The sequence below is a fragment of the Lontra canadensis genome, unplaced genomic scaffold (genome assembly GCF_010015895.1).
Source record: "Lontra canadensis isolate GAN:19392208 unplaced genomic scaffold, GSC_riverotter_1.0 scaffold101, whole genome shotgun sequence".
NCBI lineage: Eukaryota > Metazoa > Chordata > Mammalia > Carnivora > Mustelidae > Lontra > Lontra canadensis.
In genome coordinates this window covers 1517091-1538983 of record NW_022631095.1, presented here as the reverse complement: position 1 = coordinate 1538983, position 21893 = coordinate 1517091, and the positions used below count along the sequence as shown (strand labels likewise).

At 42.3% G+C, this 21893-nt stretch overlaps 1 protein-coding gene across 7 annotated transcripts; it reads right to left on the bottom strand.

Moving 5' to 3' along the window:
- Positions 1 to 312: 312 nt before the first annotated feature.
- Positions 313 to 19131, bottom strand: LETM2 (leucine zipper and EF-hand containing transmembrane protein 2). Of its 7 annotated transcripts, none has more exons than XM_032838011.1 (12): positions 19091 to 19131; positions 18156 to 18332; positions 17270 to 17350; positions 15513 to 15963; positions 14526 to 14669; positions 10241 to 10378; positions 9392 to 9592; positions 8200 to 8319; positions 4111 to 4224; positions 2088 to 2180; positions 1459 to 1560; positions 313 to 504 (listed from the first exon to the last, which is right to left on the bottom strand). In XM_032838011.1, exons 3-12 carry the CDS (start codon positions 17314 to 17316, stop codon positions 442 to 444), a joined length of 1473 nt encoding a protein of 490 aa, XP_032693902.1. In that variant the 5' UTR covers positions 17317 to 17350; positions 18156 to 18332; positions 19091 to 19131; the 3' UTR covers positions 313 to 441. The 7 variants fall into 7 exon arrangements, with proteins under 7 accessions (XP_032693902.1, XP_032693903.1, XP_032693906.1 ...); XM_032838012.1 differs by lacking the exon at positions 19091 to 19131 and adding an exon at positions 18635 to 18816; XM_032838015.1 differs by lacking the exon at positions 18156 to 18332.
- Positions 19132 to 21893: the final 2762 nt, after the last annotated feature.

The following is a 21893-nucleotide window of genomic DNA, read 5'->3' as shown; positions in this document are numbered from 1 at the left end:
TGTTTCCACGGCACTATTCTTACTGATGGATCCCTGAAAAAGTTAGGTGTTCTCCCGGTGGTTTCGGAGTTTCCAAGTTACTGGAATCTAAGGTGCCAAGCTGATTCCATTACGCAAAAAAATGTCCTCCCTTAAAGGACATGCGCACGAATGTGAAGCTGTTCAAAAATACCACGGGGAGGGGGCTTCACACAGTTTAGTGGGATGACGTCATGGTACAGAGGAAGGTGGCTTTGAGATTACATTTCTAAATGGTCTGAACTTGGTCTCACTGCTGACATCTGGAAAGGTTACAAGGCTGCAAAGGACTGCCCCAAGGACGACACGGCTGATCTCTGTTTAAACCAGACACAGAGCATCTGTCTCAGCTGGGTGGTCCTGCGTGGATGCCACCGCTGCGGGCAGGAAGCGGACAACAGTGAGCTTCATCTCCCATGGTCCTTATGCACCTTTAGAACTCGCCTTGCTGTTCTGCGTTGTCTTTTGTGATTCGGCCTGGAGTGTCTAGGTATAAAACATAAGGACTTTAGGCACTGCTCACAGCGAGATGTAGAAGTTCCTCAAGAGCCCCTTTTCTGTTTTCTTTTTTTAAAGATTTTATTTATTTATTTGACAGGCAGAGATCACGAGTAGGCAGACAGGCAGGCAGAGAGAGAGGAAGGGAAGCAGGCTCCCTGCTGAGCAGAGAGCCCGATGCGGGACTCGATCCCAGGACCCTGAGATCATGACCTGAGCCGAAGGCAGAGGCTTAAACCACTGAGCCACCCAGGCGCCCCCCCTTTTCTGTTTTCTTAATCAAATGACAGAGGACAAGGTCAACTCCAAGTTTGCAACTTACCTTAATAATAAAATTTAAAAAGACTTGCAAGCAAGGACCCTGTGTGTCCAGCCCTGGGTGTCTATGTGTTGGCTGGCTCTCTTCTTTGGCCCTTGGGGGCCAGTAGAGCCGGTCAAACTCTCCCAGGACGCCCCTGCCACTTCCTTATGTCAGGCTTTTGCCCTCGTCCCAGATTCTTTCACCCAAAGGGGAAAAGTGGATAAATAAGTAATTTCTTATTTACATACATTTCTCCTAAGATTTAAATTGCTTTCCTGCTAGTATTTCCTGACATTTGAAGCCTGTGCGAAATACACAACATATGGGAACTATTTCCATCTGGCACAAAAGAAAATAAGAGTCTGCCTATATTGTAATTAGCCTCTAGACTTCACGTGTCGAGGCCTCATCCATGACTGCATTGGTTGATAAGCTGGGGTTTTTGGGGGGTTTTTTGGGGGGGGCTTTTGGATAACTGAATTTTAAAAACTTAGTGGTTATGACATGATGAAAGTTCAGCCTACAACTTCCTGTTTGGATGACAGGAAGAAGCATGTGGTGTTTTGCAATAGTAACAATTCTAGATCCTCACTGCCCTTAAAAATAACTAGACCAAAGGTGTTCTTTTTTCAGATACTCACAGCTTCTTTAGCAGAAGCGATGGGTCCCTTAGGTAACGGGATAGGTGTCGATGGCATTATGGGGGATGACGGAACCAGCGGCGGCTGTATAAATTCTTCATCCTTCAACAGCAGAACTGAGAGTTGGGTTACTGATTTAAAACAAAATGGGTCTTAGATCTATAGTCACACTGCTGTGACCCCCAGGAACGTGTAACTACCACCTCTTCCACGACACGATTCAAAAGGCTAAATCTGGAACCTAATTACATAGAGCCAAATGTTGACCTAATAGTACAATAGTACTAATAGTACTATTATTGTACTATTAATAGTACTAATAGTACAATAATAATCCTGATTAAAGAACACCATGGTATTGAAATTCAGTTTCATTAAGAGTTAAAAATGGATAAATTGGGGTGCCTGGGTGGCTCAGTGGGTTAAAGCCTCTGCCTTCAGCTCAGGTGACAATCCCAGGGTCCTGGGATCAAGCCCCACATCGGGCTCTCTGCTCAGCAAGGAGCCTGCTCCCCTCCCCCTGGTCTGTCAAATAAATAAATAAAATCTTAAAAAAATAATAAAAAAGGATAAGTTAACTTATTTTCATGTGGAAACCTAATTAATCAAATGAAAAGTAATAGTCTAACCTTAGTTCCCTTCAGTGGAGGTGCTAAATCCACCAGCGTCTCTTTAGATCCAGGAGAAGTAGGTGATTCCACGGGAATATCTGTTTTGGAAGACTAGGAAGAGAAGTATTTTATATGAACATCAGCTTTCTGCTATTCCTGCAACTCAACTTTTACAGTAGTTAATGCTTTCTAGCGTAACTTGCTTTCCACTCACTGAATCCCTAACTTCTTCCAACTCTGCCCTTTAGGAGAATGTAGGAAGCAGGCCCCTGAAGCAGCAACTTAGTAGCACTGGGTGGCGTACATGCAAAGTGGCCCTCGAATGAGATTCTAGAATTAAAACTCCTCAGTTGGGGTGCTTGGCTGGCTCTGTCATTGAAGCATGCAACTCTTGGTCTCAGGGTTTTGAGTTTGAGCCCCATGTTGGGTGTAGAGATTACTTAAAAAATAAATAAAAAAAAAATTCTGCGGTCATTAAGCTACTGATTTGCCAATTCTGGTCTCGTTTTCAGTCTGGCAAAAAAAAGTTGCCTTTTCTCAGTTACTCATCAGCTTCTAATAGTATTGATACAACTTAGTCAAAATTGATACCTTTATCATTTTTGGTGTCTAATAATGGTAAGTTTGTCTGATTTATTAAAATGGTAGGTGCTGCTTAGCAGAAGCTCCTGCAACATGAGGAAAATGGAAGACATGGTATTTTGAGAACAGCTAGCTAACCTATCTTCGAGAATTACAATTAGATTTGAAAAGTAAATCTGTCACTGCTCTTTGGAAATAAGTAATTGTTTTGTGTACTTGGGAGGGAAAAGAGCTACATATATCCAAATTATAGTATATTTAACTTGATGTCCCTAAATTCTGTATAGAACCTAGCATGCTACTTATTCTCATTCTGTATATATGGAAAACAGAAGTTTAAAAGCATGGATTAAAAAAAGAAAAAAGCAATGAATAAAATGCCTAGGAGCTTGTCATTTTGTCCTTAATTTCTAGGTCTTTCTCAAACATTCCAGAAAGCGACATCTGGCTAAAGTGTTTATGCCCAACTAGAAAAATTCTGAGAACATAGATTAAGCTCTGAGATATTGTACTAACCGAAGATTTCCTTGCACCTGAGAGCAGTCTAAGAATGACAGATTTGGTCAGTCTTAAAGACCAAATATAGAGTAAGAACCAGGTAGGCTGCCTTTTAAAAGATGGTATGGGTTCTGGAATTGCTCCCACTCTCCCTAGAATCCTTCCTGGACAAAGCCCAAATCTGATTAGTCTCTGGAAACATGGAAAGGCAAAGCAAGAGGGTGTTCCCCAAAGTATATTTTTCATGCTGGACTTCATATCATTTCCCTTGGCTTGTCCAAGGAGTCACTAGCATAACTAAATTAAAACGGATGGGTCCCCACTCCAGAGAAATTGGATTCATCCGCTACACCACACATGCAGCATCTTCCACAATGGTCTCTCTTTCTCACTTGTGCAGATTCTGACTTAGACATGAAGCCACAAAGCAGAGAAGTGAGAGGCCCCTTCTGACCAGAGCAAGATGCTCTAGTGATTGGGCCAATCCTGGGTTTTACGGTAAAACGCTGGGGGTGGAGAGGGGTGGCAGGGAGCTACTGAATTAAAGGCAACACAAAATGACTAAGAAAATGAGTGGAAGGTAGACAAAGAGTTTACATTCTAGACTGGCCTTTCACCACTTCAAAATTAATAGGAATCTCAACAAATGAAATGGACATGAAAGACGAGGAACCATTCAGTCTCAGAAGAGCAAGAGGCTGCTAATGAAGACTCTAGATGGTTCAGGAGAAGGAATAAACTGGATTCCTAAATTGAGCTGGGACAAAGACAGTAAGAGTCCTATAGCTAGAGTTAGCTTTAGCAATTTTAATTTTTTTAAGGAATTTTTAAAAAGATTTTAAAGTCCACTGGACCAAGTGCCAAAAGATACTAAAAAAGAAATACCCACCCTAACTGTAAGAGGAAATAAGACATTTGTGGAGAGGCCCCAGTTATGGAAATCCAGATCCCGGGTACTCACCTCCCCACTTAGTGGTATCTCGATTGGCTTTGGCTTCACATCGATCAGGTAGAAAGTTCGTGACAGAAGCAACAGAGAAGGAGGGACGTTCTCCTTCAGGTGGAGGTCCTGCCACTGGAGATGGGAGGAGAGTAACACAGGACAGAATTCCAGCATGTTCAAACTGGGCGTGACCCACCATCACCAACAGCTTCCCTAGTTTCATCAGCTTCCCCAGGCACATGCTGGGGAGCAGCGGCAGGACAAGGGTGACAACACTAGCCTCCTGGCTTTGGCACCAGTGTCTGGAGTCTGTAACCCCCTTCGTGACAGTGGGAGCCTCTTGGAGAGGGAGCGTTCCAGTCACCTCTCAAATCCACTGCGGATCGAAGGAGCAGAGGATCTTCTCTTAGATACAGAGCAGGTGAGGGGAAAGAATAAATAAGCCTCACTCATAACCAAAGAAATTAAAATGAGAATGAGATGTAATTTTCAAGTACCAAACAGCCAACCTTTAAAAAAAGAAAAGATACATAGATATATACATATATACATAGGTAAATAATACATGTATGAGACAACACTCAGAAAGTAAATAAAATATGATCAATAACAATAAACCTGCCTTCTACTCCTATCCTTTAACCACCCTGTTTCCCTCCCTAGAAACAACCACTGTCACCAGGTCCTTACATACTCTTCCAAAGTATCCTGTGGATAAACAAACACACATTTGTACATTTTTCATCTCCACAAAAAGGGCGATATATACACACTGTTCTGTCCTTTGCTTTTTTTCACTGAAATATCTTGGAGATTGATTCATATCTGTGGTTGTGGAGCTGCCTCCTTTTTAACCATCTGAAAAGGATCCCCTTGTTGCATGGAAAGGCCATAATTTGATTATTCTCCTATTTATGAACTCTAGCCTATTTCCAGTCTTTTGCTATTATAAATGGTGTTGCAGTGGATAATTTTATAGATATGTCATACTACACAAGTGAAATTTCTAGGTCAAAGTGAATGCATTTTTATTTATTTATTTATTTTTTTAAGATTTTATTTATTTATTTGACAGACGGAAATCACAGAGAAGCAGGCAGAGAAAGAGGAGGAAGCAGGCTCCCTGCTGAGCAGAGAGCCCGATGCGGGGATCGATCCCAGGACCCTGGGATCATGACTTGAGTCGAAGGCAGAGGCTTTAACCCACTGAGCCACCCAGGTGCCCAGTGAATGCATTTTTAAATTTTGAAAGATTCCATGGAGGTTTTCAGTAGCAATGCATGAGTGCCCCTCTCCCTAACCCTCAACAACATGGTGTGTTATCAAACTGATCTATGCCAACTTAACAGGTGAATGTGATATCTGTTTTATCTTCTTATGAAGTTAAGATGTTTCATATGATTATCATCTTAAGAGTTTCCCTTCTGTGAAATGCCTGCCTGTATCCTAACACAGGAATTTCTGAGTAATACGTAGTGTTGACTATCACACGTTGTTGGATCGGTATCCTCACTCCTTTGTGGGAAAAATGTACACTCTTTCAAGAAAGCTATTTGGACAGTATGAATCCATTTAATACTCTATGTTCAAGAAATAAATGATTTTAGGGCACCTGGGTGGCTCAGTGGGTTGAGCCTCTGCCATTGGCTCAGGTCACGGCCTCAGGGTCCTGGGACCGAGCCCTGCATCGGGCTCTCTGCTCAGAGGGGAGCCTGCTTCCCCCTGTCTCTCTGCCTGCCTCTCTGACTACTTCTGATCTGTCAAATAAATAAATAAAATCTTTTAAAAATTATTAAAAAAAAGAAATAAGTGATTTTAAGAAACTTTCCCTGCAATATGTTCATCTTCCAGCCAGAGCAGGTCCAACATGTAAAAGGAAATAGCTACCTGACGTGGTTTCAAAGTCACAACAGTGGCTCCTATTCCAAAATAATTTGTGTATGCTTTATAGCATTTCTTACAGTTACAAGAATGAGAATTTCATTTTTAAAATTTATTTTTATTTTCTTAAAAAAGATTTTATTTATTTATGACAGAGAGAGATAGTGAGAGAGGGAACACAGCAAGGGAGGAGCTGGAGAGGGAGAAGCAGGCTCCCCCTGCCCCCATACGGGGCTCCATTCCAGGACCCTGGGATCATGACCTGAGCCAAAGGCAGATGCTTAACTAACCGAGCCACCCAGGGGCCCCAAGAATGAGAATATTAATAGGAGTTACTGCTTTGATTGAAAACATGGATGCTCTGGGATGCCTACGCTCAGTTGGTCAAGCATCCGACTCTTGGTTTTGGTTCAGGTCATGATCTCATGGGTCATGGGATCAAGCCCCACCTTAGCCCCACATCTAGCTCCGTGGTCAGTGGGGACTCAAGCATGCTTAAGATTCTCTCCCTCTGTCCCTCCCCCAACTCATGTGTGCAGGTGTTCTCACTCTAAAATAAATGAATCCTAAAACAAAAAAACACTGATGCTCTTAGTTAAAATATGTTGTCAGTGGGAAAATATTAAACATCTGTTGCCAAAGCTAACACTTTATATTGGCTTGGGGTACTAACTGCAAAGTAGTCCCAGGTAAAGCCCTCAGGCAAGGCTTAGACCTCCAGATGGATTCACACACAACAGGCCTTGAATTCAAGAATTTTGCCCAGGCCCTTAAAATACCCTGAGTATGTAAAATTCTAAGGTGGCCCCAAGATTCCTAGTCCCTAATGTACCCACACCTTCTCCCAGTTATTCAAACATGAATCTAGGTGCTGCTGTGAGGGATTTTGCAGAAATAATTAGGACCCCAAGTCAGCAGAACTGAAAGCAGGAAGTTATTTGAGGAGGTCTCACCTAATCACGTGAGGCCTTTAAATCTAGAGCTAGAGTTCAAAAAGGGGAAGTCTGAGATGTGAGGCCTATGGGGGGCTAGAATGTGAGAAGCTCTCCTTTCCTGGCTTTGCATAGGGACGGGACCTAGAGGTAAGGAATGCAGGGGGCCTGCAGGGCTGAGGAGCCTGGGGCTGACAGCCAGCGAGGAAATGAGACCTCAATCCTCCAGCTGCAAAAGACTAAATTCAGCCAACACACTGAATGAGCCTGGAAGTGGAATCTTCCCTCAGAACCTCCAGAAAAAAAACAGCCTGCACTTCTGACAGAACTTGTAAGCTGGGGTGCCTGGGTGACTCAGTCGTTAATCGGTTGCCCTCAGCTCAGGTCATGATCCTGGGGTCCTGGGATCAAGCCCTGCAACAGGCTCCCTGCTCAGCAGGAGGCCTGCTTCTCCCTCTCCCACTCGCTTCGCTTCTGTTCCCTCTCTCAGTGTCTCTCTGTCAAATAAATAAATAAAATCTTAAAAAAAAAAAAAAAAGAACTTGTAAGCTAATAATTGGGGTGCTGTTTTCAGCCACTAAGTTTGTGATAGTTGTTTATGCAGCAACAGATCCAAAGGCGTAGGTCACCCTGATGTTTACAGTGGCGTTATCAACAATAGCCAAGTTATTGGAAGAGCCCAGTGTCCATCGACCGATGATTAGATAAAGAAGGAATAGAATACTACTCAGCTATCAAAAGGAATGCAGTCTTGCCATTTGCAAGGACACGGATGGAGCTAGAGTGTATTAAGCTAAGTGAAATAAGTCAGAGAAAGACAAACACCTTATGATCTCACTCATATGTGCAATTTAACAAAGAAAACAGATGAACGTATGGGGGAGGGGGGAAGGAGAGAGGGAAACAAACCAGAGGAGACTCTTAAGGATAGAGAACAAACCGAGGGTTGATGGAGGGAGGGGGGACGGGGGATGGGCCCGATGGGTGATGGGTATGAGGAGGGCACTTGTGCCAAGCGCTGGGTATTGTACGTGAATGGTGAATCACTGAATTCTACTCCAGAAACCAATATTGCAGTGTATGTCAATTAAGTGAAACTTAAAAAAAGAAAGAAAACTGATAGAGTACCCTGTCTCCATCAAAAATAAATCTAGCTTCTTCAGCAACCCACTGCTCAATTAAAGAAGGCAAATTAGGTGGGACGGCTCGCCTGAAAAATAGAAATCAGAGTGAGGTCTACAAAGCGCAGGGGACAGAGTTGTAGTGGAAAGGGCCCCGGAGAGCTGTGACTTGCCTCTGTGAGCTGCTGTCTCAGCTGTTCCTCAGTGAGACCCAGGGATCTCATCCCCCGGGCCCTGCAGGCTGCTTGCAGTTCTGACACGCTCAAAGTGCTCACCCCTTCTTTGGCAATTACCTGAAAGTACATAAAGAATGGTATTGGCCCTTTTGGTTCCGGTTTTACCGAATCCCAAATTCCAACAAATCAGGGGCAACACCTGTCCTCTCGCTGGCTAAAGGTGCAGCAGCTGAAAATGAAGGGAATTCTGCCAACTGGTATTAACACTATCAGAAATAGTCCCATAACTCCTCTCCAACACTTTGTCACCAAAGTAATCCTCTCCCCTCTCGATGTGCGTTTCCCCTTCATGGCAGCTTTAGGATTCATTAGAAAATATTCCACTTGAAAAGCTCTCAGTGTACCATTTGCTGGATGTCCCAGTGTCGCCCTTTCCCTTACCATCCTCCTACCTCCATCCGGGAACAGCCCTAACTCTGGTCCACAAAACTCGCTCGATACATAATACGGTTTCAGCTTGGTGTGACCCAAAACTAGGGTACTCCTGGGACCAGTATTGTTTATTCCAAAATTCTGAAAGCAACAGCTGAAATCTAAATGAGGCCACCGGGATCATGCTTTCTCAGTTCTGGGAATCTTGCTCCCTCAGGCAGAATGCTTGAAAGCAGCTGATTCTGATTCAAGAAACATTCTTTCCATTTTTTAAGAGTCTAATTAGTAGTTAACGATGCCTTTCCCCCGTCAGATGTCTAAGCTGGGCTCTCCCTCCCTGCATTACGTCTTGCCACTCCTTCTTATCAGACTAACTCACCCAGCAGAATATTAATGTCGGTACCAGCTCTGAGGAAGGGGAGCTGAGGTGTGAGGGCAGAGCCCTGTCCTTAGCAATGGAAGACTCAGGAGCCTCCTGGGCTACTGTTCCTTCTAGCGGGTCCTAACTGATGTAGATTACTAAATCACTGCTTATGAGGGCATTCTCCAGAAAAGTGCGTCAGAGTATGACAAACAACTCCTAAAATGAGTAATCCGGGTTCAGATTGTCATGGTAATGATTGTTTAAACTGCTCAGTGGTTTGCCAGAACCCGTCCAGTGGCAGATCTAAGAGAAGATACAGCTCTTTATCACGAAGTCACCCTAAAGGATCTCCCAGCCGGGCTAATTCCCTGACGGCTACAGTTCAGCTCTTACTTCATCATCTGCTTTTATAGACTTTAGTTTCATCAGAAGTTGAAAGCGGAGCAAATTGTTGGTTCCAAAGGCCTGCAACTCTAGAAGCTTGCAGAGGGCAACCAGCTGAGGTCGATCTAGGCTCTCCAGGGTTAGCTGATCTTTAAATAGCTTGGAAAATCGAACTATCTCCTTTGTGCTGGGCTTGTGGCCTGTCTGGACCTAGGCAGCGGGACAAAGAGGTTCATTAAAATGTATTTTGTAGGGCTCCTGGGTGGTTCAGTCGGTTGAGCATTAGGCTCAGGTCATGATCTCGTGGGCCATGGAATGGAGCACCAGGTTGGGCTCTGAGCTCAGATGGGAGTCTGCTTGAGATCATTTCTCTCCCTCTGCCCCCTCCCCCCACTCACGTACACTCTCCCTCTCTAAAATAAGTGAATAAATCTTTAAAAAAAAATTATCAGTTATAAAATGTATTTCTTAATTTAACCTTCTCTGCAGACTCTTTGAAATACACACCAAAGCATGTTCATAGACTCTGTCTTACATCTGGAAATGGGCCCTGTGGGACCAAGAGGCATAAGGAAGTCTCCAAGTCAGCCTAAGTCAGCTGAAAAATCAGGAGTAGTTCAGAAGTTTGACTCTAAATCTACCGTTCTTTCCAATACATGACTGCTTTAAGGTAGGTTTTTGTACACACTACTGTAAATGTTTGCAATACTGTATGTGTATAACTTAGATATTTGCCATCAGAGACTGAACAATTTGGACGATCCACAATGACATGAAACTTTCATATAACCGCCAGCCTAGAAGTTGCTTCCACAACCTAGGTGTGTACCTAGAAGTGTAACCACAAGAGACTGACACCTGTTTGACATAGGAGGAGAACTGTATGGAGTCGTCTCCCAGCTTGGCCCTGTTCCTCCTTGCCATTTCTGTAACCGTTTCTTGAAGAAATTTTGCTAGTTCCAACTTCGCAGCCATTTTCTTTTTCTGTTTTTCCTCCTTAATAACGGAAGAGGAGAAAGTTAATTGATCCTTCAGGTTTACAAGTTCTTAGATAAAAGTGAGAGGAAAAGAATTGTCACCCTTGTTATCGTTCATCCCTCTTTTGCAATGTAATACTATTTTCAAACCTAGTTAAATGGGTTTTGTGAGAACCAAGTTGAAAGTAGTCTCTATCTGCAACTTGCCACCTTAATCTTACTGTTTATCTCTTACTAATACGATGGCCATAAATATTTGATCGATCCAAAATATCCCCTCAATGGAAGGCTTTGCCATTATTTAGAATGAGATATTATCTCTTAGTCGGGTATAAACCATTTCGGCTGCTAGCTGAGCCAGCCCCCGATCCCAGGGTGGTCCCAGATTTTGTGTGCGCCACAAAGAAAACTAGGAAATTAACTCTATGCTAGAGTAGCATATAACTTCAGTGCAAAACAGATACAATTAATTATAATACACTGACTTAAGTGTTATAACAGATATGAACAAAGTACTACACAAAAAAGAATTAAATGTACATTCCTTTTATTATTATTATTTTTAAAGCAATCTCTACTCCACAGGTGGGGCTTGAACTCACAGCCCTGAGATCAGGAGTTGTATGCTCTACTGACTGAGTCAGCCAGGTGCCCCTAAATGTATACTCTTAAGACACGATGTTAATGCGTACTTCTAAAACTTCATTTATTATCAGAAATGCAGTGTGGTAGCATTGTCGAAATAACCATAGTGAGAGGCATCTGGGTTGCACAGTCAGTTAAGCATCCAACTCTTGGTCTTGGCTTGAGTCATGATCTCATGGTCATGAGACTGAGCCCTGCGTCAGGCTCCATGCTCAGTGCAGAGTCTGCTTGGGATTCTCTCTTCCCTTTCCCACTGCCACTCCCACTCATGTGCTTGCTCGTTCTCTCTCTAAAATAGATAAACAAATCTTAAAAAAAAATAATAACCATGGTCAGGACTCGGGGATGAAGAGGAATAAGATTTTCTGTGTTTGTTTTTTTTTTTTAAAGTTGCCCAAGAGATTCTAATGATTAGCCAATCATAGCAATCATGAATTTTTAGAAAAATCTTAAAAGACTCAACCAAAGGGTGCCTGGGTGGCTCAGTGGGTTAAAGCCTCTGCCTCTGGCTCAGGTCATGATCCCAGGGTCCTGGGATCGAGCCCTGAATTGGGCTCTCTGCTCAGCAGGGAGCCTGCTTCCTCCTCTCTCTCTCTGCCTGTCTCTCTGCCTACTTGTGATCTCTGTCTGTAAAAAAAAACTCAAGCAAAAAAAATCACACAACACCAATGGCAATACCATCATTAGAACCCATTTAGTTATCCATTTCCTATATCCATATCCATCCATCTATTCATTTATTTGAGCATCTACCTTGCACTAGGTACTGGGGATAAATTGAGCAAAAACAGATAAGAATTCCTGCCCTCATGGGACTTTTAGTCTAATGGGAAAGACACACATTAGTGACTAATGATCATCCAGTAATTCTACAAATTAAAGTATAATAAATAAGTACTACGAAAGAGAAATGCATGGGTTCTCTGATCTGACATAAATAGAAAGTCTTGCTTCTTCCCATCCCCCCCCCCCATTACTTCCTCCCCCCACCACACCACCTCTCTCTCTCATTTTCTCATTTGCTTTAGTCCATGGAAAGAAAAGAGAGAGAATGTATCTTCTAAAACTGTAGCCATGGTGTGTATGGATGTGTATCTGGGGAATGAGCAGCATTGAGGAATGAGGAATCCATAGATAAACCTCTTCCTTTCTCCCCCACCTTCCTGAATTCATGAACACATTCCCTGGAATCCCACGGTATTAATTCTAGGTCCTGATTATCTTAAATGTAACTAAACTAAACCACTGCCAGTCAAATATGCCAATTTGATTCTACCCCTTACATGTACCTCTAATGTATCTTCAAGTTTTTATTCTTAATGCCACTTTCATAATTTAATCTCTCCTGCACTACTGTAATAGCATGCCAGCCGGAAATCGGGAAATCCCTCCTCCGGCCCTGCCCTCTTCTATCCTTTTAGCCAGCAAAATCGTTTTTTCTAAAATACAGATCTAACTGTGTTACCCACCCTCTGCTTAAATTTACCTTCCATTATTCACCATGGTCAAAGGCAAAGTCTAAATTTCTTAGAGTGGTAGACGCTTTCCAACCTGACCCTAGACATCACTTCTGTCTCTTCCCTGCTCCACCCACAAAGCAGCATTCAGTGTCTCAGATTATGTCCAACTCTTTCACACAAGTAAGCCATTTTAGGTGCTACTCTTTCTATTCAGAAAGCCTTTCAAATGTTGCAGCAAAATTCTACCATCCTTCTAGTCTTGGTTGCATAGTTACCTCTTCTAGAAAACATTTCCTGATCCAACTTAAAAGTTGTCCTGTTCATCCTCTCATCATGTGGTTGTGCCTTCAGACCTTGGTCCAGTAGAGTGGCACAGAGGGAAAGAACAAAGGGGCCCCCGAGTTTTCCCAGTCTGTCACCATCACAGTGACCATCCAACGAGGACCCATCTTCTCTAGGACTACTCTCAAGAAAGAAAGGGTCTGTCTGGCTAAATCATGCCCACTGTTCAACTAATCACTGCAATAACAGCTGATTTTTGTTCCCTTTATTTTTTTAATGGTGAAAAACAAGTTAAATTCAATGGAAAGGGGATCATTTTTTTCAACAAATGATGCTAGAAAAACTTGGTATCCACACATAAATAAGAAAAAAATGAATCTTAATCCTGATGTTCCACCTCTTACCAAAATTAACTCAAAATGGATCCGAGACTTAAATGTAAAACTCAGAACTATAAAACTTTTAGAAGAAAATGTAGGAGGGACGCCTGGCTGGCTCAGTCAGTAGAGCATGGGACTCTCGATCTCAGGGTCATGAGTTCAAGCCACACATTGGGTGTGGAGCCTACTTAAAATTAAAAAAAAGAAAAAGAAAATGTAGGAGAAAACCTAAGGGACCTTGAATTTAGCAATGAGTTTTTAGATACAACACCAAAAGCATGATCTGGGGGGAAAAAAATACTGATAACTTATATTTAATTACAAAATCAAAAACATTAGCTCTGTGAAAGACAGTTAAGAGAAGGGACAAGCCACAAGCTGGGAGAAAATATCTGCAAGACACATATCTGTTGAAGGACTTGTATCCAAATGTATTAAGAACTCCTAAAAGACAACAATTAGAAAACAAATACCTCCATTAAAAAGTGGGCAAAAGACAGATCCATCCCCAAAGAAGACATACAGGTGGCAAACAAGCATATGAAAAGATGCCCAGAATCACATGTCATCAGAGAACTGCAAACTAAAATAACAATGAGAAATCACTTCACAACTATTAAAATGGCTGATATTCAAAGCACTGACAACACTTAAGGCTGATGAAGATACAGAGCTACCGGAACTCTCATTGCTGGTGGGAATGAAAAATGGTACACGGACTTCAGAAGACAGTTATTTTTTTATGAAACTAAACATAGTCTTACCATACAATCCAGTAATTGCTTTCCTGTGGAATCCAAATGAGTTGAAAGCTTATGATCATAAAAAAACAAACCCCTGCACACAGATATTTATAGCAGCTTTATTCATAATTGCCAAAAACTGGAATCAAACACAATACCCTTCAACGGGTGAGCAGAGAAACCCCCCCCTGGCACATCCATACAGTGAAATATTACGCAGTGATAGAAAGAAATGATCCATGACAGGAGTATACACTGTATGATTCCAATTCTATGACATTCCGGAAAAGGCAAATCTATGGAGAGAGTGCTTGCCATTGGTTGGAGGAGGTAGGAGGAACAACAGATGATGCACAGGGCATTTTTAGGGCAGTGGGTGATGGTAGATACCATGACATCATGCATTTTTCAAAACCCATACAATAGTACAACACAAAGAGTGAAGCCTAATGTAAAGTAGGAGATTTAATTAATACTATCTAGATATTGGTTCTTCAGTTGTAACAAACAGATCACACAAATGCAAGACATTAACAACCGGGAAAATGGGGGGATTATCCAAGACCCTCTGTACTTTCTATTCAATTTTTCTACAAACTTAAAACTAAAGAATAGAGTCCATTTTTTTTTTTTTAAAGTTAAAAAATCCTACATACCTTTTTGGATTCACTTTCAAAAGTTGATGGCAACATCTCTGGGAAGAATTTCAGAAATGCTGGTAATAAGAATTCCATGAAGGGTACAATTATGAAAACCATAAATGGAACCAGGCGGAAGAAATCGGCACAAGTCCTCAAGAGCTAAAGAATTAAATGCATATGCAATATTCATTATTTTAGGACATGCCCCCAAACAAATACACAAAACCAAAAAAGCCTACCTTGGTCCTTGAAGTGTTAAAAACCCTAGACAGATTTTCTGCAGCTGTGTATAAAATGGAAAGGTAGAGTTTTCCTTTTTACCATTGCTCTGAAGTAACATCTATGAGACATCTTCAAGGAAATCTATGACGATCAAAACATTGCTGGCGTCATCTCTTGTTAGCGTTCATCTATGTTAGCAGTCTGTACTTTAATAGTTCAGTATCTGTCAAAAACTGATTTTTCCCAAAAGCATATACTTAATATATTAACACTACTTTTTATTTCAGGTGCACAGATCAAACCTGAAGTTTCTCAACCCCTTGGGGAGATCAGAACGCAATTATAACCACTTTGTAGGCAAATATGCACAAATCTCAAGAATCTTGCCTAAGGTTGAACAGTAAGTCCGTTTCAGAAAAATAAGAAACTCCGGAAGAAACTGTGGTTCTCACTATCAGTTACTATTCCTACTTTGGGATTTTTGGGATGAATTCTCAAGTGAGTTTAAAACTTGGTTCCCAGGGCACCTGGGTGGCTCAGTTGGTTGAGCGGCTGCCTTCAGCTCAGGTCATGATCCCAGAGTCCTGGGATCAAGTCCCGTATCAGGCTACCAACTCCATGGGGAATCTACTTCTCTCTCTGACCCTCCCCCCTTCTCATGTTCTCTCATTCTCTCTCTCAAATAAACAAATAAAATCTTAAAAAAAAAAAAAAAATCTTGGCTCCCGAATAATTCAATTTAACTTTACATTTTCTGTCTCAAATATGATTCGTGCCTACCCTTCGTCTCTCTCGTCTGGTCAGCACCTGTCCATGCAACAGCCTCCAAACCATTCTGGCAGCAACTTTGGTGTCAATCCATAGCAAGTAGAATCCATTGTAATAATATTTAAGTTCATCCATAATTCTTTGTCTATAAGATCGCTTTTCCTCCTTAATCTTCGTGCCAGTTCCTTCTGTGGGCTGAGGGCTTGTCGCCTGAGGCTTTTTTGGGGTTTGGAGCAGTTGAGGTTTACCAGTGACCTCTTGGAACCAGCAAGTTGATGTATGCAGCTTCTGTATTATTCTAGCTCGTAGGTGAAGTACTTTATTGCCTGACTGATTAGGATAGGAGTACTTCTTGCTTACACAGTTCTTGATGTATGTTCTATTTAAATGGGAATCTGGCAAGTGAAGAAATGCAAATGATGGGGAATAAGAGCTGGTAGGATGGACAAAATAGCTAGGGAATCTGGAATAAAGAGCAACATCCTCTGAGTTGAGCACATACTGTTACCAACTTACAAACTAAAGAAATCAATATTTATATGGTTAAAATAAAGCAGCGGCTTTTAAGCCATATTTTAAAAGCAGATGATATTCACAAATGAAGGAAATATAACTTTTTACCCCAGTTGAAGAACAGTGTCACTTTATGTTTGAGTGATAGACTCTATGAGAAATATTAATAACTTAATTCCTAAAAATAATTGCTATGTTACAAGTTAGAAACTCTGGAATTATTCCTGTGCCGGGGGCCATGCTAATCTCTGAACTGTTCCAATTTTAGTATATGCAGTACTGACATGAGCACAAAACTCTGCAACTATTAATTTAAAAATCTAACAGCAAACATTTTTCTGCCAGGGGTTGTGTTTGAAAGTGTCGTCTTTATCTACTATAATAAAACAGGTGGAACACTTGCATCTTTGGTTACTCTGCTGACAATAGGAATATTGGCTGAAAAAAACACTTCACAGTCTCTGCGGAAATTAACCAAATACATAATATACATAATACTGGTTTGTCTGTGTGGTGCCCGTGGACTCCCTCAAATGAGAGGCATTTATGTCCCAAATGCCCTTCACCTACAATTCCTTAAGAATGTTAGGAATAAGAACTAAAATTGGGCACCCCAGCTGGGGATCTCTATATTCTAGTTTTGCAACAGCTCACAATCTTCAGTTAAATTAGCACATCAGATTGTTTGAAAATAAAAATAAGACCCATCTAGGCAAAGAAAGTTCCTGGCAAAGAAATTTCTTCTGGCAAAGAGATAGCTTTTCCATTCTTTCAGACTGTTTTTGAAGCATGCCAAGATAAAACACTTTTTGAAGGGCCAAAAGGGAAAATGTACAATGTATCTGGCACATAGTAAGTTCTCAGTGAATATTCTTTAGAATAAGTAAGTGATAACAGGCCTACGAGCGCAGGTATATGTCCAGGCCTGGCTTGTTTGACAGCCATTTTGCTCATTTTTCTATCTAAGGGCCCATGCAACATTCATCAGTTACAGAGGTGTCACTCTAAAACCATTACATCTTCTCTCTTACCTGTGCCATACATCTAAAGATTACTCAGTCTGAGTTCTAAGGCATATAGAAAAGCTGGGGTAAGTTTAAATACAATAAAATGTCAGCTTCCTAAAAAGCAGTAGAGTTAAAGCCAACAAAGCTTTCATTTGTTGTGGAACAAGTCTATCTTTTTACATATATCTTTCTGGTCTAGAAAAAAGTTCATATAAATATTGCAGGGTAAGTGGGGATTCCATGGCTTACCTTGTCCGGGCAATAGCTAAGACTGTTTTATAATTGTAGAAGGCCATACTTATATTTGTCTCAACTAGCCAACAGAGGAACCTAGACAGAAGGATTAAGTAAACAATTCAGTATTTTAAGAACACATCAGTTATAAAGATACCAGGATTTCAGGGTTTACTACTGCAGAGGTAGAAAATTTCCATATTCCGTTCAAGGTGTAAAATCTCTCTCAAGATCATTTCCAACAATCTTGAATGTTTTCTCAGCTTGGATTTGAGAATTGTACTTTTGAGTTCTCAACAAATAGAAATGATCTCTAACATCATGGTGCTCATGATGGTGATATGGTCTTTAAAGACTTTTTAATTTCTGGTCAATAACACCTAGTAACCTACTTGAATGGTTGCCAGGTGTTTTTTTTTTTTTAAGATTTTATTTATTTATTTGACAGAGATCACAAGTAGGCAGAGAGGCAGGCAGAGAGAGAGGGAAGTAGGCTCCCCGCTGAGCAAAGAGCCAATGTGGGGCTCTATCCCAGGACCCTGAGACCATGACCCTAGCCAATGGCAGAGGCTTAACCCACTGAGCCACCCAGGTGCCCCGGTTGCCAGGTATTTAAGAAGTTAAGCAATACACACTTATTTGTAGCCTAAAAATACAGGTAGGATAAAACATCCTGGATTTGTTTCAGTTAGCTTTTTCCCATACTTGGCCAAGTTGCCCCAAACTTTAAAGATGAAAAGCAGGGGTGCCTGCCTGGCTAAGGTGGTAGAGCATGCAAGTCTTGATCTCAGGGTCATGAGTTCAAGCCCCATGCTAGGCACAGAGCCTACTAAACAAACAAACAAAAAAAGTATTCACTAACCACATTTATGTAGCAGTGAAAATAATACTTGGTACCTACTAATAATTCAAGTGGAGGTAAATCGGTTTCCTGTACTGATGATTCTCCAGAGTCCAAACTGAGCTATCTTTAAACAAGCTTTATCAAAACCTTTCTCCATCCTGTAGTCCTTTTCAGCCAAGGGCAGCAAGGTGTTTTTTGGTAGTATCTCTTAGCGTCAACTTTGCTTTCCTGCAGCTGGAAAAGGCGCAGACCAGGGTGCTCTCCTGGACGGAAACCTCAACCACAGAGCTGACATTTTTAACGGGAGTTCAAAGAAAACTTCGGAACATCTAAACCCAGGCTAAGGGAGGGTGGTCTCCGGCTGGAGGCAAGCCACACCCGATCAGGCGGTTAACCTGCTCTCTGGCCCCTGGGCACTCCCGCCCTGAGCGGTGGGTAACCACTTCCTAGGCGTGGACCGCCGGGAGCCCCGCCTGCGCCTTAGCGCCTTCGCGCCGCCCACGCCCACACGCGGGGCCCCAGGCTCCCCGGGTTACCTTGCTTCTGGCCCTTGACGACACAGGGGCAAAACGCGCCGTCGGCTTTTGTGCACGTAGTGTGTTGGTGGACTGTGTTTGCGGCAGCGGGGTGGGGGTGGGGGAGCGGTTCTTTGTGTTTGGGTGCGGGGATGGTGCAGGCACGGGGAGGACAACCTTGTTGGCGATCCAGGTTTATGGAAGGAGAACAAGGAGAAGCTTGGCGCCGGGTACGGAAGAGAAAGGAAGAAGCGAAGCACGGAAGGAGGGGAAATGGAGGTTGAGCTCCAAAGCTGGGGAGCGGGCAGGGGCACGAGGTCATGGGCTTAAGGCGAGTGCGGTGGGGAACTGGAAGCTGTCGGGAAACCTGGGCCCTGATGGGAAGAGCAGGATGCGGAGGGAGCGGGCTCCGGAGGAAAAAAAGGCAGGCGAGGTCCACCAAGTAACAGCCTAAGGACTTGGCCAGCCCACCCCTACCTCCTCGGGCGGGCTCCCCGGAACGGCTACCTCAGTCCTCCAGTCCCTTCCCAAACCCCCCCTCGTCCAGGTCCCCAGCTAGAAGGGCCCCAGAAGTCTCTATGGCTCCGCCTCTTTCCTATCCCATTACGTCACTCTGAGTGACGACACCACCCACCAATGAGCTCTCAGATTATGGGGCGGGAGGGCGTCCTTCGGTGCGGCAGCCCTGGAGGTAGCCAAGGTCCAGTTCTCACCGGCAAAATGACCTCTCTGTTGGGTTTAGTTTAAGCAGAGTCTGTCTTGCGGCAGGGGGCAATACTGACGCTTTTCCGCCTGTCTCCACTCTCTGGCATGTGGGCTAACGTCCCCGAAAATGCTCGTTGAAGGCTAAAGAACCTCTCACCCTACCGATAGCGTAATATGCCTGATAGTCGCCATGGTAACCATCTTAAAGTCACGAATTACATCACTTTGATGTACTCTCCCCACCCCCAACCCTTACAAATCAACAACTGCCGGGGTTGGGATGGCGCGGAGAGCTCCGCGGAGAGGGAGTGGCAGAAAGGGCGGGAATGGTTAGGAAAACATCGCTTTCCCTTCTCCGGGGCCTAAGAGAGGAATGCTGTGAAATCCTCATATGGAAATCTGAATTCCACTAAAGTAATTTGCTTTATAAATGCTCACTTAACAGGTATGGTTTGTGGTCAGTAGTTTGTGGAGAAATCTCAAATAACATTTAAGATATATATTCTAACTGTGCAGTGACGTAGGTACTGCAGGTTGGGGGCACTTCAGTTCCTAGGTTGGGTAACTGAGCCGTCTTGGAAAAGTGAAAGATATAGAAATGTTCTCGCTCCCCTGTTATCTCTACCCATCCGTTTCATCTGGCTCTAGAAAGAAAACAAAATGTTTAGTGGATCCGCTTGGACTACCAGACAACAAGGAATCGTTTTCACATACTTAACATGTGAGCTGACCACAGAACTCACTCATCTGGGCTGCACATTTGTAAGAATGAAAGATGGCGGGTATTCAATTTCAGGTTTTGTGTTGTTGTTGTTGTTGTTGTTGTTGTTGTTTATGTAGACAGCTTTTAATCTACAAAGCATTTTTTTGGCTTAAAACCAAATGGATCAACCGTGTTAAATAGGCAGAACTTTTCAGTTTGGCCACTAGAGGGCCCTTTGTGCATGTTGGATACCCGAGTTTCCACATAAAGGTTTCACTTCACGTTCTATGTTTACTAGAATTAACAAAATCTACAAAGCCTTGGTTTCTCTCCCTTTCCTTTCCTGAAAAGTTCCGATGGCAAATTTTGAGCTTTAAGAGTCTAGGTAGTTATAATTTTCACATTAATTCCACAAATTAATCACCGTACAAACATGAACATGTACTTTTCTGGAAAAGATCATAAAGATACAAAAATATGCCTTTCAGTTCCCTGGGAGACATTTTATACCGGGAAATATTCTTATTCATGCATTGTATTCACTTACAAACAGGCACAGTAAAATCATTAAGTATTCATAAACCAGATGAATGATTCCAAGCTCGGTATGGAAAGATGAGCTAGATTTTCTACTACAGTCACATGTCAGCAATCCTATTATAAAAAGGGAAGGGTTAAGAACCTTCCTGTTGAAATCCATTCGTTCAAAGCAATGTTTGCTTTCTGCTATCAGGTCTGGCAATTTTTTGACTTTCAAGATTAAGTGATTTATCATGTAAGGAGTTTTTGGATATAATCTTTGGAAGAGAAACAAAAAATTCCTTTCTCTTTAACTCTGGCCCTGGGAATTGTGTTAGATTGCTGTCTTAATGAATTGTTTGCTCATTTTGTATGAAGAAGACAAAGTGTGATCTGAACCTCAGAAGATGTTAGATGCTAAAAATGTACATTATTAACTTTAATGGTCATTTCCCTAAATATAGCTCAAGATCAAATGTTATTAACAGTATGTTTTCTTGTTTCACAGGAAGAGATTACATATCTACCTCCCAGAACTTTAATTTTAAACTCTTGTCAGCAGAGAAACAGATTAAAATAAAATCCCTGGGGACAACTTACCAAATTCTCCTCAAGAAAAAGTCCCGATATCTGGTCAAGGCAACAATTTATCAACAAAACAAGGAATATACAGGAAGATGGAGAGGAAGGATGAAGGTGGAAAAGATCATAAAAAAAAAAAAAGATCAATTTAACCTGTCTTTCCAGGAGACACAGTCAAACTGAAATAAGCTCAGGGGGCCCCCTTTAAGAGGTATGTGTTCCAGGGGCACCTGGATGGCTCAGTCCTTAAGCATTTGCTTTCCACTTAGGTCATGATCCTGGGGCCCTGGGATGGAGCCCCGCATCAGGCTTCCTGCTGGATGGGAAGTCTGCTTCTCCCTCTCCCACTCCCCCTGCTTGTGTTCCCTCTCTTGCTGTGTCTCATTAAATAAATCAATATAATTTTAAAAGAGGTCTGTTTCTAAAAAGACATTTAAAACAAACAAAAAAGTGCTTTTTACTGATTCCTTTAACTCTTGGTACTGCACAAAACAGGTACTACAGAAGCATACATTTAGAAATAGTTAATGAATAGGGCACCTGGGTGGCTTAGTTGGTTAAGCATCTGCCTTCAGCTCAGGTCATGATCCCATGATCCCAGGATCCCATGATCCTCAGGTCATGATCCCAGGATCAGTAAGAGTCCTGCTTTTCTTGCTGCCTCTGCCTCTCCTCTTGCTTCTGCACCCTCTCCCTCTGTGTCAAATCAATCAATCAATCAATCAATCAATCAATCTTTAGGGGAAAGAAGGAAATATTTAATGATTAACA